The sequence below is a fragment of the Poecile atricapillus genome, chromosome 1, assembly GCF_030490865.1.
Source record: "Poecile atricapillus isolate bPoeAtr1 chromosome 1, bPoeAtr1.hap1, whole genome shotgun sequence".
Taxonomy (NCBI): domain Eukaryota; kingdom Metazoa; phylum Chordata; class Aves; order Passeriformes; family Paridae; genus Poecile; species Poecile atricapillus.
Genome location: NC_081249.1, coordinates 127,089,308 through 127,103,805, shown reverse-complemented (window position 1 = coordinate 127,103,805; position 14,498 = coordinate 127,089,308). Strand labels below are relative to the sequence as shown.

Below are 14,498 nucleotides of genomic sequence, written 5' to 3'. Positions count from 1 at the left end.
TCCCTGGCTGTGGTCAGAAACCTATAAATCCTGGGAGGAAAAATAAACTTTCTCTTCTTTTCACCACACCTCGACCTGTGTCCGTGTGATCTATTCATCTTCAGCGGCGACAGTCCCGAGCAGAGACTTCCCTGGAACGGAGGACTTCCCGGGAAGGGGGACGTCCCGGGAAAGGGGACATCCTGGGAAGGGGGACATCCCAGGCAAGAGAGCAACCCGGGGGACATGGGGGACACGGGAGACATGGACCCGTAACCTGGGCCTGGGGCCACAGGGATAGAGAGGGAAAGGGAGGGGAACAGCCTCGGGATAGATAGAGGTTCCCGGGACTGCCAGGGGACAGGAGGGAACACGGAGGGAACCGGGGATCCGCATCCCCGTCCTGCGGGCACAGGAACAGTCTGGGGACACGGGAGGACACGAGGGGATAGGATGCTTGGCAGGGCTCAGGGATATCCCCACCCGGGGATTCTGGGGACACCGTGGGGAGCAGCACCGGGCGGTTGCCGGGAGACTGTTGCCACCCTGAGGTCCCCGGGGACACCCCGATGGCCGGGATCCCACTGAGGACGGGGGGAGGGTGACACATTTGTGCCACCGCTCGTGGAGGGTGGCAGCGTCAGGGATGGGGTCGCGCCTGTCCCCTGTCCGCACTGGCAGTGCCATGCCATGCTATTCCCTGTGTGCCATCCCCTGTGTGCCACGCCATGCCATTCCCTGCGTCCCGTTCCATGCCGTGAGGGAAGGTCGGGAATAGCTCCCGGGGCCTGACCTGACATTTCTGCTCCGCGGTGTCAGTTTTACACGGGGCCCCGGGTGACCCCGGGCTGGCCCCGTCCTTTACCCCGGTCATTTGTCCCCTATCCCCGTCCCCGTCCCTGTCCTCGTCCTTTGTCCCGCTCCCTACCCCAGTCCCTTGTCCCCGTCTCCCAGCGGTGGCACCCCGGCCTCGCCACCGTCGCCCCCGCTGTCCCCTTCGTCCTGCCACCCCCTTCGGTGTCCCGGTCCCCCCGGTGTCCCCGGTCCCGCCCCGCCCCGCCCCGCCCGAGCAGGACACGGCGCCACCGCCGGGACCGGCGCGGGCAGAGCCGCTGCTGAGGCCGCGACAGCACCGGGACCGACACCGCCAAATCCCGACAGAGCCCGACACCGCCGGGACCGGAGCGGGCAGAGCCGCTGCCGGCTGCGACAACAGCAGGACACACCGACACCGACAGACACCGGCACCGACACCGGCGGTGGGTGCTGGCAGCAGTGGGGGAATGTGGGTGGTTTTGGGGGACTGCTGGTGCCGGGGGGGCGGGAGCAGTGGGATGGGGGCCGGGGTGTGTGTGCACACCTGTGACAGGGTGCGGGTGACAGGACAGGCGACAGGTGGGTGATGATGTTCATGACACGGTGTGGGTGACAGGGTGCAGGTGGCAGTGCAGTGGCATTGGTGCAGGTTATGGGGTCTGGGTGGCAGTGCGGGTGACAGGGTGCGGGTGACAGGGTGCGGGGGACAGGGTGCGGGGGACAGGGTGCGGGGGACAGGTAGGTGATGCGCATGACAAAGTGTGGGTGACAGATACAGGTGACAGTGCAGGGCACAGGATGATGGTGCAGTGTCACAGCGCGGGTGACGGCGAAGGCGACGATGTGTGTGGCAGGGTGCGGGTGACAGGTGCAAGTGACAAGACCCCTGTGATGGTGTAGGTGACGGTGTGGGATGGGTTGTGGGTGACAAGGTGCACGTGACAGCTCAGGTGACAATGAGGGTGGCAGGGTGCAGGGGGAGGTGCGGATGACAGGGAGCGGGTGACAGCGCGTGCAGGACCCCGCGGCGCGGCAGCCGCGCTGGTGTCCCCGTGCCTGCCGGTGGCGGTGACGGTGACAGCGACAGTGACGCCGCGGGCAGCTGGAACTAAGCCGGGGGACGTGCGGGCTGGCAGCTCCGCCACGCTGGGGACAGGGGGACAGGGCGGGGGGGGGAGGACGAGGGGCGTGCCCAGCCTGGGGACGTGGGACAGGGGGACAGGAGAACCCCGTCAGGCTGAGCCGAGCCCGGGTCCCGCTGAGGCAGCTCGCTAGTGACGGGGACAGGGATACGGACAGGGGTGCCAGCGCCTGGCGCGAGGTGGCAGAGGGGACAATGGGGCTCTGTGTCGCCTAATCCGGGGCACGGGGCCGGGGGTTGGCACCCCGGGGTGGCGCGGGGGGGTTTAAAGGCCAGACCGGCCGGTGTCCCCTGTGCCAGGCGTCCCCGAGCCCTCGTTCCCTGCGCGCTCTCAGGCCACGGCTCCCGCCCCAAGGTACCGGGTGACACAGCTGTCCCAGCTCGGGGACAGCAGCACCACTTCCCAGCTGGGGATGGAGGGGGACAGGGTGGTCCCGAGGCTGGGGGGCGCGGACCTTGAGGGACCCCCGTGACTGGTTTTGGGGGCTCCTTGTGCCACGCCACCGAGCCGTGTGCCCCCTAACCCTGTCACCGGGTGCCGGGCTTCAGGACAACCTGGCTGCCAGCAGGCACCGCTCAACTCCGTGCCTCAGTTTCCCCTCCGCGCTTTGCTCTGCCGGGCACCTACCGGGAGCGAGGGCACCCGGGGGGGGCGGTGGGGACACCTCGGTCCCTGGGTCTGCACCCCCAGGGCACCTTGGCATGACAGGGATGGGGAGGGGCCCGGCTGTGCTGAGCTGGCACGGGATTACACTAAGACGGAGGTGCCGGTGCCACCGGGGCTGGCACCGAGGGGACAACCTGAGGCCACCGTGACTGGCACCAAGGGGTCAATCTGTGGCCACCAGACCTGACAACGAGGGAACAAGCTGGGGCCACAGCGACTGCCACCGAGAGGGTCAGTCTGGGGACACTGTGACTAGCACTGTGACTAGCACTGAGGGACTAGCACTGGGTACATTGGAGCTGGCATCGAGGTGCACCCCAGGAAGTGTGCCAGGCTCTGGTGGGTGCTTTAGGACGGGTCCCCCCGCGGGAGCTGAGGTTGGGGCTCCCAGCACCGGCTGGGGGTGGCCGGGGAGGGGTGGCAGGTCCCCAGGGAGCCATTCTGACTCTGACTGTCCTTCTCTTGCAGCCCCTTTGTCACCAGGATGGTGAGTGGCCCCCGGGTGGGGGGTCCGGGCGGAGGTGGGTGCCCCATCCCGGGATCCCGGCGGTGCCGGGCACTGGCGCAGGGCAGCGGGCAGCGTGGCGTGCTGTGCCCACCCGCCGCGTGACCCCACGGGGACAAGGGGACCCTTTGTCCGGAACTGGCGGCCCCGGCGGCTGGCACTGCCCCGCTGTCCCCGAGGCGGTGGCGCCGTGCCCGGCGCCCGCAGCCCCCCAGCACCCTGACGCCCCCACCCCACGGGTGCGCAGCGGCGCCCGGTGCCCCTCTGTCCTGTGCCAGCCCCCCCGCGTCTGCCCCACGTCCCCCATGCCCACCCGGGGTCTGTCCACATGCCAGCTCCGTGACAGCCCCGTGATAGCCCCGTGACAGCCCCTTAACCCCACGCCAGCCCCGTGCCACCCCCTTACCCCGGTGCCAGCCCCGTGTCAGCCCTGTCCCTGCTCCCGCAGCTCTCGAAGTCCCAGCCGAGCCCGGAGCGGGTGCCCAGCCCGGAGGAGCAGGAGTGGGCAGGGCCCGAGGCGCTGTGCCCGGGCTGGCTGGAGGACGAGGCCCCCGATGGCGAAGTGCCCGGGGACAGCGGGGACCCCGACTGTGCCACCCACGCCTACGAGCGGCTCCAGAGCGCCCTGTGCCAGGAGGGGCTGCCCCCCACGCTGGACTGCTCCGCGGAGCCCCGCACGGGTTGGGGACACGGGGGGCACGGTGCCAGGCTGGGAACACGGGGGTGGCAGGGACTGGGGAGGTGATGGGGGCACGGTGCCAGGCTTGGGACGCGGGGGTGGCAGGGACAGTGTTATGGGCTCGGTGCCAAGCTGGGGACACGGGGATGGCAGGGACAGTGTTATGGGCTCGGTGCCAGGCTGGGGACGCGGGGGTGGCAGGGACTGGGGTGGTGATGGGGGAATGGTGCCAGGCTGGGGACACGGGGGTGGCAGGGACAGTGATGCTGGCGCAGTGCCAGGCTGGGATAGGGGGATGGCGAGGATAAGAGTGGCAATGGGGATATGGTGTCACGCTTGGGACACGGGTGTTTGGGGGCTCCCAGCCACACTGGGGTGCCAGGGGCAGGGTGGCGCCAGGACCCCCACAGCGGGGCTGTTAACCCAATTCCCCTGGCAGGATTTGGCCCGCTGGACATGACCGTTTGCATCCTGGGCTCCTCCACCCCCTTCCTGCCTGTCCTGCTGGAGGGTGGCACCCGCTGCCCAGGTGGGTGTGGTCCCCTTGTCCCCACCCCGCATGAGACACCCCGGGGCCAACAGCAGGGCTCCCCACAGCCCCCTGTGCTGCCTGACCGGGACTGAGCGAAACTGAGGCAAGAGAGGAGGGTGACAGCAGCAACTACGTGTCACATTAATCCCAATACACACCAGTACACACCAGTTCAGCAGCAAATGCCCGCCCACCCCTCCCCACCCCACCCCGCAGCACCACCCCTATGGGGGGCAGTTTGGGGGAGGGGGTGCGGGGTACCCACTGCCCACCCCCCTGCCCACCCGTAGGTGCCATGGTGCTGTGCCTGTCCCCAACCTGGGCCAGCCGGGTGCCATCGGAGACGTCTCCAGGCGCCTGGTCCCTGCTGCTCTCTCGGGGGGTCTCCTTCAAGGTGGGGGGGCACAGCGCCCTGGAGACCTTCGTGCCCCCCCGCCGCGCCAACTACGTGACGGGCACCTTCGCGCCGGGGGACCCCGAGAGCGGCTGGGTGGGCGAGCTGGCCCGTGACCTCGACTGCCCCACGGGGGGCTCGGTCCCGCTCGCCCACCGGCTCGAGGACACGCTGGTCGCCCGCTGGGTGCTGGCGGCTCGCGCCAACCTGCCTGTGCCCCCCACCCTGGCCTTTGTCCTGGGGACCAGGGGGGACCTGCCCGCCGAGCCCGTGGCCCCCGGGGTGAGGCTGGTGCGGCTGGAGGACCCCCACGGCCAGCAGAGCCTGGTGCAGGAGGAGGTGGGAGCCTTCCTGGGGGGCACCGCCATGGAGCCCTACGGCCAGGTGGGCACGGGGGGGGTGGGTGGTGGTGGTGGCACTGGGGACACTGGGGGGCATGGAGATGTGCACGCAGGTGGTGGGGTGGCTGTTAGGGTGGCAGCCAGGTGGCACTGGGGGGCATGGGGTGGCAGGGGTGTGTGCGGGTGCTGGGGTGGCCCAGGGTGACACGGGGCTGCGCGCAGGCGGCGGGCTGGCTCTTGGGGTGGCACCAGGTGGCACGGGGTGACACGGAGGTGCACGCAGGTGGTGGTGCGGCCGGCGGGGTGGCGGTGGTGGGGGACAGGCACCCGCAGCACCCACAGGAAGGAGGAGGGGGCGGCGGTGGCGCAGGCGGTGGGTGCCCGGCTCCGGGGGCTGACGGAGGAGGACAGCGTCCTGCTGGAGGCCATGGTGCCCACCGCCCGCCTGCCCGCGCCCCCCCCACGTAAGGCCCCCGCCCTCGGGCGCCCACCACCCTGGGACGGGGGGGGAAGAATCCCCCGGGGTCCCCCGGGTCCCTGCAGCTCTGCCGGACACGTGTCTGTCCCCTGGGGTGGGTGGGTGGGTGGTGGCCACTGGGGTGCCCAAAGTACTGGAGTCCTGGGGGAGGGCATGAGGGTCACCCTGGATGCCCATGGTCCCCTGGGTTAGGGTTGGAGGACAGTTTGCCACCTTGGACCCCCCACCCCCAAAGACCCATGGGGAAAGGTGGGGAAGGTCACCCTGGACCCCCATGGTTCCCTATGGTGGGAGGGAAAGTCACCCTGAACCCCCACGGTCCCCTGGGGCAGGGTGTTGGGGTGACCCCTTTTAACTCCTCACCCCGGTCCCGTGGGGCTGGGGATGGCAGTGGCCATGCTGTACCACTCACTCCCTGGGGTTGGGTTTGGCTGGGGCCACCACGGTGCCACAGGGAGCCCCAAAAGCCCCCAGAGGAGGGGGAGGACGGGCAGGGCCGCCCCGTCCCCGCTTGGCGGCCGTGCCTGCCCTGTCCCTTGCCCCCCAGGCAGCCCAGCCCCGCGGCTGCCCATGGCCCTGCGCATCTGCACCCTCGTCTGCAGGTCCTGGGGGGACCGGCCCCAGCTCTGCCAGGTACAGCATGTCCCCACACCCTGGTGGCTCTGTGTGTGTCCCCAACCTATGATGGCTGTCCATGTCCCCATGTCCTGGTGGCCCTCTATGTCCACAAGCTATGGTGGCAGTCAGTGTCCCCAGGCTGTGGTAATCTGTGTGCCATGCCCTGTGTGCCTGTCCATGTCCCCATGCCCTGGCGGTGGCCCTGGGTGTCCCTAACATTGGTGGCCATCCACACCCATGCTTTGGGTCAATGTGTCACCCCACATCGCTGTGCCCTGGTGGCAGCTGCGTCCCCAGGCTATGGCTTGGTAGCCAATGTCCCCACACCCCGGTGGCAGCCGGTGTCCCCACACACACGTGGATGTCCCCACAGGTGGCCTGCGCCGTGGGACGCGCGGAGAGCCCGGTGCGTCACGGCGCGGCGCTGCCCCAGGGCCTGGACTCCAGCCTGCAGCAGTGGGGGGTGGTGGCCCCCAGCCAGCGACAGGCGCTGGCCACACGGCTGCGGGAGGCCACCGAGGCCGCCATGGCCGCCCTCCTGGCCACCGAGGCCGAGCTGAGCCCGCAGCAGCGCGGTGGCACCCGTGCCCACACCGACATCCTGGGTGAGCACGGCGCGGGTGACACCGCCGGTGCCCGCGGTCACCCCGCCGTGCTGAGCGCGGTGTCACCGTCACCATCCCCAGGCGTGGATTTCCTGCTGGCGTGCGTGGATGAATCGCTGGAGCTGGTGGCCCTGGCCACCAACAGCCAGCGGTGCCTGGAGACCTGCGCGCTGGCCGAGGCCATGGGGCGCGGCGTGGGCGAGCCCCGCGGGGACCTGCCGCGGCTGCTGGCCGAGGCCATGCTCCACCGGGCTCAGTGTCACCTGGTCGAGGGCAAGGACATCCTGCTCATCGGGGCCGGGGGCGTCAGCAAGAGCTTCGTGTGGGAGGCGGCCCGCGACTACGGGCTGAGGGTGAGGAGCTCGGGCCGTCGGCGGGCTCAGGGTGGGCGGGGGTGGCACGGACGCGGTGCCAGGGCCGGCCGTCCCCCGGTGACGCCTCTCTGGGGCCACAGATCCACCTGGTGGAGTCGGACCCGGAGCACTTCGCGGCGGGGCTGGTGCAGACCTTCCTGCCCTACGACAGCCGGGAGCACCGGCGGGACGAGGAGCACGCGGAGCGGGTGCTGGAGCTGCTGCGCTCCCGGGGGCTGCGGCCCCACGCCTGCCTCTCCTACTGGGACGACTGCGTGGTGCTGGCGGCCCTGGTGTGCCAGGGGCTGGGGCTCCGCGGCCCCGCGCCCGCCGCCGTGCGGGTGGCCAAGCAGAAAAGCCGCACTCACCGGCACCTGCAGCGCTGCCGCCGCGGCCGCCCGCCTCCCGCCGCCTTCGCCGTGCCCTGCCGCCGCCTGCAGAGCCACGGCGACGTGGAGCGGGCGGCGAGCGCCGTGCCCTTCCCCGCCGTGGCCAAGCTGGAGTTCGGAGCGGGTGCCGTGGGCGTGCGGCTGGTGGAGAACGCCGGGCAGTGCCACGCTCACGCCGCCCGGCTCTGGAGGGACCTGCGCGACGACGCCGACCACCCGGGCATCGGGCTGGGCTGGGGCAACGCCATGCTGCTCATGGAGTACGTGCCGGGCACCGAGCACGACGTGGACCTGGTGGTCTTCGAGGGGCGGCTGCTGGGCGCCTGGGTGTCGGACAACGGCCCCACGCGTGTCCCCGCCTTCCTGGAGACGGCGGCCTGCCTGCCCTCCTGCCTGCCCGCCGACCGGCAGGCGCAGCTGGTGCGGGCGGCGCTGGAATGCTGCCGGGCGTGCGGGCTGCGCGACGGCGTCTTCAACGTGGAGCTCAAGCTGGGGCCGGCGGGGCCGCGCCTGCTGGAGATCAACCCCCGCATGGGGGGCTTCTACCTGCGCGACTGGATCCGCGAGGTCTACGGCCCCGACCTGCTGCTGGCCGCCGTGCTGGTGGCGCTGGGCGTGCCGCCGGTGCTGCCCGCTCGCCCCGCGGCCCGCACGCACCTGGCCGGGGTGATGTGCCTAGGATCGGAGCACGGCGAGATCCTGGCGGGCGGCGGGGGCATGGAGGCTCTGCGGGAGCTGCACGGCCGCGGGCTCGTCCGCCTCAACCGGCTCTTCGAGGAGCCCGAGGGGGCCGGGGAGTACGAGGAGCCGCTGCTGAGCGTGGCGTGCTCCGGGGCCACGCTGGCCGAGGCTTGCGAGCGCCTGCTGGGGCTCTGCCAGGGGCTGGGCATCGACTCCCCGCGATATCCCGTGGAGCACTTCTTGTCCCACTTCAAATAGCGCCGGGCAGGCAGCGGGGAGAGCGGGGGAATGGGTGCCCCGGCACGCCCCGGCACCCCCTCCCGTCGCCCCGCCGCCCCTCCCCAGCATCCCCCTGCCGCCCCGTCCCGCTGTCCCCCCATCCCGTGGCCTGGTACACCATGCCCTGGCACCCCGGTACCGCTCTGGGTCCCAGTCACTTGCCCTGCCCCCCCACTGCCTGGCATTCCCTTTCATCCTGGCCTCCCATCCCCTGGCATCCCCTCACTCCCATGGCAGCCCATCCCCTGGCATCCTGACATCCCATCCGCTGGGATCCTCCTATTAACCTGGCACTCCATCCCCTGGCATCCTGAAACCCTTTCTCCTGGCACCCCCCCCACTACTCTGACACCCCAGTCCCTGGCATCTTCCATGTCCTGGAACCATATTCCCTGGCATCCCCTTCCGTCCTGGCACTTCACCTTTCCATCACACTGACACCCTAAGAGTCCCCCTCTCCCAATCCACGCACCACCATCCCTCCTGGCATCCCTCCATTACCCCACCACCCCATCCCTCTGCCCTAGCACCCCATTTCCTGCTTCCCAACATTCCACCCTTTCTCCCCTGTCCCTCCCTGTCCCCTCTGCCGTGTCCCTACAGTCTCTACCCTCAGTGCCCCCTGTCCCTGAAGCTGGGGGTCCCATGCCTGGGACATGGACATACAGGAGGACACTGACCCCTGCTGAACCCGTGCCATCCCCGGGGGCGGCAGCCAGGACCCGCCCCCAGGCACCCAGGCCACCCCATGAGAGCAACAGGTGAAGCTTGAGGTGTGTTGGCACCTGCTGGCATGGGGAGACCCTACAATAACACACCATTATGGGGAGACCCCATAATGACAAAGAATTATTGGGACATCCCATAATAAAAAAGAAACATGGGGAGACCCCACAATAACAGACTGAAGTGGGGAGACCCCACAATAACAAACTGGCTTGGGGAGAACCCACAGTAACCAACCTGTGTGGGGAGACCCTACAACAGCATACCTTGAATGGGAAACCCCACAATAACAAACTGACATGGGGAGACCCTACAATAACAAACTGACATGGGGAGACCCTACAATAATAGACCTGCACAGGAAGACCCTACAATAACAAAGGGGTACCCAGGGCTTCCCTGGAGCAGCTCAGAAAATCCTCTGGGAAGAGACTTGTGTGGGAAACCCATGTGATATAGGGCTGTCACTGGGGTGGCCCTACAGGAACACCAATGACTCTGCACTAACGCCCAGCCCCTGTAATGTCTGAGATCCTACAGTAACACCAGACACCCTACAACAACACAGAGCCCCTGTAGTGCCCCTGACCCTACAATAACAGTAGTGACCCTACAGTACACCCAAGATCCTACCGCCCTCACAGCCCTACAATAACACCAGAGATCGCACAGTAACACAGAGCCCCTGTAGTGCCTGAGAGCCTGCAATAACACACAGCCACTTTAGTGTCTGAAACCCTCCAATAAACCCCAGTCCCTGTAGTGCCCCTGACCCTACAATAACACCGGTGACCCTACAATAACACCAGAGACCCTTCAATAACACACGGCCCCTGCAGTGCCCCTGGTCTTGCAATAATACCAGAGGCCCTACAATAACATCAGTGACCCCACAATCACCCCCAGCGACCCGACAATAACCCCAGTGCCCCGCAGCCCCACTCGTGTCCTCCGACGCCGCGGAAACCCCGCGCGGGATCTCTGACGTTCCTCTGACGTCACGGCGGCGCCGCTGACGTCAGCGCGGCGCAGCGGGGGCGGGGCGGGGCCGGGGACCCCAGTAAAGGCTGTGAGCGGCCGCGCTGCCTCTGTCGTGTTCCCTGCGCCACCCCCGGGGACCCCCTGTCCCCGTGTCCCCCGCGCAGGGGACATCCCGGTGACGCGCGCGCGGGAGGGGCGTGGCCGGTGGGAGGGGCGTGGCCGAGGGCGTGGCCACCGCCGCGGGTTCCCCGGGGTCCCGATAAGGCGGTGACACGGGGGGCGTGGCGGGGGCGTGACCGCCATCGGGGGTGTGGCCATCGGGGCGGGTCCCCGGGGGTCCCGGCAGGGCGCCGTCATGGCGGGGGTGTTCGACATCGACCTGGAGACCGAGGAGGGCAGCGACGGGGACGAGCCCGAGCTGGGCGCCGTGAGCCGGCAGCGGGGCGCGGGGGGGTGCCGGGGCTGCGACCGGCAGCGGCGGCTGGGGCGGGGGGAGCCGCGGGGACGGGGGGCACCGGGAGCGGGACGGGCGGTGGAGGCGGTGAGCGGCACCGGGGCGCGGTGGGGACAGCGGGACCGGGGGTGTCGGGGGTGCGTGGGGTCCGCTCGGTGCCGGGAACGGCGGGCAGGGGCTTGGGGGGACAGCGGCAGGGGCAGTGACAGGGGTGCCGCCGGTGGCGGGACACGGGTGCAGCCGGGCTGTCCGCGGGGACGGGGCGCCGGGGCACCGCGGGCAGCCGCGGATCCCGGGCGGGCAGCGGGCGGCTCCCGCTGGGCAGGGCCCGGCCTCGGCCCCAAAACATCCGGCTGGGCCAGCTCGGCGCTGCCTCGCCCCGCGCTGCCGCGTCCTGCCCGCGTCCTGCCCGTGTCCTGCTCGTGTCCTGCCCGTGTCCTGCCCGTGTCCTGCCTGCCGGGGCTCCCCTCCTTGCCCTGTGTCCCCTACCTGCCGCGGGTCCGCTCTCTGCTGTGTCTCCCCTTCCTGCCTTCTGTCCCCTCCTTGCCATGCGTCCCCTTGCCCTCTGCTCCTCGCTTGTCCACCTCTGACCGCGAGTTCTCTCCCGCAGGACATGGAGCTGGAGCCACGGGGGAACGGCCTGGAGTAAGTGGGGGACAGCTTGTTTGGGGGTAATGCAGGCAGGGGACAGGCAGGGGGCTGTCCCTGCTCACCCCCTTTCCCACCAGGCCGGTGGGACACTATGAAGAGATCGAGATTTCCGAGAGCAGCGTCAACAATGGCCCCGAGCACATCGGCCCCCACTGCTTCGAGCTGCTCCGCGTCCTGGGCAAGGGTGGCTACGGCAAGGTGGGGACACGGTGGGGCTGGGGGGCTCTGAGGGGATTCAGTGCTCCCTGATGGCGTCCCCAGCCTTCTCTGCCTGTCCTTCCAGGTGTTCCAGGTGCGCAAAGTGCAGGGCACCAACACGGGGAAGATCTTCGCCATGAAGGTCCTGAAGAAGGTAGGGCCGCCCCGGCCCCCCCAGCCCCCCCGGGGACCCCCCCCGCTCACTGCCTCCCCCCCAGGCCAAGATCGCCTGCAACGCTAAGGACACGGCGCACACCCGGGCAGAGAGGAACATCCTGGAGGCCGTCAAGCACCCCTTCATCGTTGACCTCATCTACGCCTTCCAGACGGGCGGGAAGCTCTACCTCATCCTGGAGTGCCTCAGTGGTGCGGGACGGCTCGGGGGTCCCGGGGATAACTCCAGGGAATGGCTACAAGTTGTCCTAGGGATGGCTGGAGGGGTTCCAGGAATGGCTTGGGGTGTTCAGGGATGGTTAAAGCGTGACCTGGGGTGGCTGCAGTGTCCAGTGAGGGTGTCCAGGGATGGCTCAGGGGGTCCAGAGATGGTTTAAGGGTGTCCCGGGACAGCTACAGAGTGGTCCAGGATGGTTCAGTGTTCCCTGGGGGTGATTAAAGAGTGTCCAGGGATGGCTCAGGAGGGTCCCTCTTGGGCTCTCTGTACAGGTGGAGAGCTCTTCATGCAGCTGGAGCGGGAAGGGATCTTCCTGGAGGACACTGCCTGGTAGGGATGTGGTGGTGGTGGTGGTGGGTGTGGGTGGGGTGGTCACCCCAACATCGCTCACAGCCTGCCCCGATCCCGCTGCAGTTTCTACCTGAGCGAGATCACGCTGGCACTGGGTCACCTGCATTCCCACGGGATCATCTACCGGGACCTTAAGCCAGAGAATATCATGCTCAACAGCCAAGGTGGGTTTGGGGGGCAAACTGGGGAGCTTGGGGGGGTTCTCTGGGGGCAGTGCTGAGCCCCCCACGTCCCTCAGGTCACATCAAGCTGACAGACTTCGGGCTGTGCAAGGAGTCCATCCATGACGGAGCCGTCACCCACACCTTCTGCGGCACCATCGAGTACATGTGAGGTGGATGCAGCACTGGGGGGAATTTGGGGGGTCTATCCTGGCCTCCCATCCGCTCAGGGGCCCCCCCGCACCCCCCAGGGCCCCTGAGATCCTAGTGCGGAGCGGGCACAACCGGGCGGTGGACTGGTGGAGCCTGGGCGCCCTGATGTACGACATGCTCACCGGATCGGCAAGTCCCACTGCTGCTCCTTCCTCCCTGGGAACTGGGGGGGCATCCCGGGGTGCCTGGGGGGTTGACCCCGTGCCTTTCTGGTCTGCCTGGCTCTTCATGGCCCCCCGGTGCCCCCCGCAGCCGCCGTTCACCGCCGAGAACCGCAAGAAGACCATCGACAAGATCCTCAAGGGGAAGCTGGTGCTGCCGCCCTACCTGACACCCGATGCTCGTGACCTCCTCAAAAAGGTCCTCCCCCCTCCCCCCAATTTTCCCCACCTCCCCCCACCCTTATTTGTGTGGATCCTACCCCCATTTCCATCTCTATCCCTATTTCTCTTCCAGTTCCTCAAGCGGAACCCCAGCCAGCGGGTTGGGGGGGGCCCCGGTGACGCGGCCGATGTGCAGGTACAGGGGTGGGCAGGGGGTGCCAGAGACACTCCCCAAATCCTTCCTGACACCCCCAAATCCCACAGAAACAGCCCTTCTTCCGCCACATCAACTGGGAGGACCTGCTGGCGCGCAGGCTGGACCCCCCCTTCAAACCCTGCCTGGTATGGAGGCCTGTGGGGGGAGGCTGGGGATGTTTTGGGGGGCCCTGTGAGAGCAGCCGCTGTGTTCCCCGCAGCAGTCAGAGGAGGACGTGAGCCAGTTCGACACCCGTTTCACCCGCCAGACCCCTGTGGACAGCCCCGACGACGCTGCCATCAGCGAGAGTGCCAACCAGGCCTTCCTGGTAGGGGGGGCACAGCTGTGGGGGGGACCCCCGGCACCCCCAGGCCCCCCCGCTAACACCCCCAAACCCGCAGGGTTTCACCTACGTGGCCCCCTCCGTGCTGGAGAGCATCAAGGAGGGGTTCTCCTTCCAGCCCAAGGTGCGCTCCCCCCGGCGCCTCAACAGCAGCCCCCGCACCCCCGTCAGGTACCGGGGCACAGGGGGGTTGGGGGGTGCTTTGGGGTGGGGGGCTTTGGGATGGGGGTTTCAGGGCGGGCACCAAGGTGGGGACAGGGGACAGGGCTGGGGGTGCGAGGGGTGGGTGCATAGAGGGTGGGGAGGCTCTACCTGCCCGGTCCTGGGAGTACTGAGAGACTGTGTGGGCAGTGGGGTGAGGGTTTGGGGTGCTTTGGGGTGAGGGAGTCAGGGTGGGCCTAACAGGCAGAGAATGAATAGTAAGGGAGGTTCATGGAGTATGGGGGGAGCTGGTGCCTCCAGGGGTGGGGAAGGAGCTCTGTGGACACTGGCTGCCCCCCTCTCCTCGCCCTCCCTGGGTGCCCCACACACCCCTTCATGTGTCCCCCCCCAGCCCTGTGAAGTTCTCCCCCTTCGAGGCGTTCAAGCCGGTGGTGCCTGGCGACCCCATGGAGTTGGGGCCCCCCCAGCCCCCCCCCGCCCGAGGGCACAGCCCCCCTGCCCATCAAACCCTCAGGAGGCGCCAAGAAGCAGAAGGGGGGCCGGGGTCGGGTGCCCAGGTAGGGGTGGGGAGGGTGGGGGGTTTTGAGGGGGGCCTGGTGCTCCCCATGGGGTGGGGGGGACCCCACGGTGCTGCTTGTGTTCCGGGGGGCTCTTCCCCTCTGGCACAGCCCCTGTCGGCCGGGTTTGGGGGCACAGCGAGAACCCCCAGGGGTGTGGACCCCCAGGGAGGTGCCCATGTGGACGTGGCTTTTTGGGGTGTGGCCCCTCTGGGGGCACAGCCTTTGGGGTGTGGCCCCTGGGGTGTGGCCCTGCTGCTGGATGTGTGCCAATTAAAGGACTTGCTGAGGCTGTGGTGGTCCCTGTGCTGGGGCTGGGGGGGCCCGCTGGGAG

At 68.7% G+C, this 14,498-nt stretch overlaps 2 protein-coding genes across 5 annotated transcripts; both read left to right on the top strand.

Annotated features, from left to right (window-relative positions):
* The first annotated feature begins 843 nt into the window (after nt 1-843).
* CARNS1 (carnosine synthase 1) lies at nt 844-10,365 on the top strand. Of its 4 annotated transcripts, XM_058830127.1 has the most exons (10): nt 845-1,238; nt 3,072-3,090; nt 3,557-3,788; nt 4,227-4,316; nt 4,610-5,097; nt 5,338-5,518; nt 6,080-6,165; nt 6,524-6,755; nt 6,837-7,108; nt 7,210-10,365. In XM_058830127.1, the coding sequence occupies exons 2-10, from the start codon at nt 3,088-3,090 to the stop codon at nt 8,434-8,436; spliced, it is 2,811 nt and encodes a 936-aa protein (XP_058686110.1). In that variant the 5' UTR covers nt 845-1,238; nt 3,072-3,087; the 3' UTR covers nt 8,437-10,365. The 4 variants fall into 4 exon arrangements, with proteins under 4 accessions (XP_058686187.1, XP_058686110.1, XP_058686000.1 ...); XM_058830204.1 differs by having other exon boundaries at nt 844-1,238; nt 3,072-3,124; nt 6,524-7,108; XM_058830017.1 differs by having other exon boundaries at nt 6,524-7,108.
* Nucleotides 10,366-10,456: 91 nt separating this feature from the next.
* RPS6KB2 (ribosomal protein S6 kinase B2) lies at nt 10,457-14,183 on the top strand. Its single transcript, XM_058830536.1, is given in 16 exon segments — nt 10,457-10,591; nt 11,229-11,263; nt 11,347-11,467; nt 11,553-11,621; nt 11,686-11,833; nt 12,131-12,188; nt 12,273-12,373; nt 12,448-12,538; nt 12,622-12,712; nt 12,836-12,943; nt 13,040-13,102; nt 13,171-13,248; nt 13,323-13,430; nt 13,504-13,616; nt 13,999-14,067; nt 14,069-14,183. Coding segments are annotated over 16 exon segments (1,425 nt in total). The 5' UTR covers nt 10,457-10,519; the 3' UTR covers nt 14,169-14,183.
* Nucleotides 14,184-14,498: the final 315 nt, after the last annotated feature.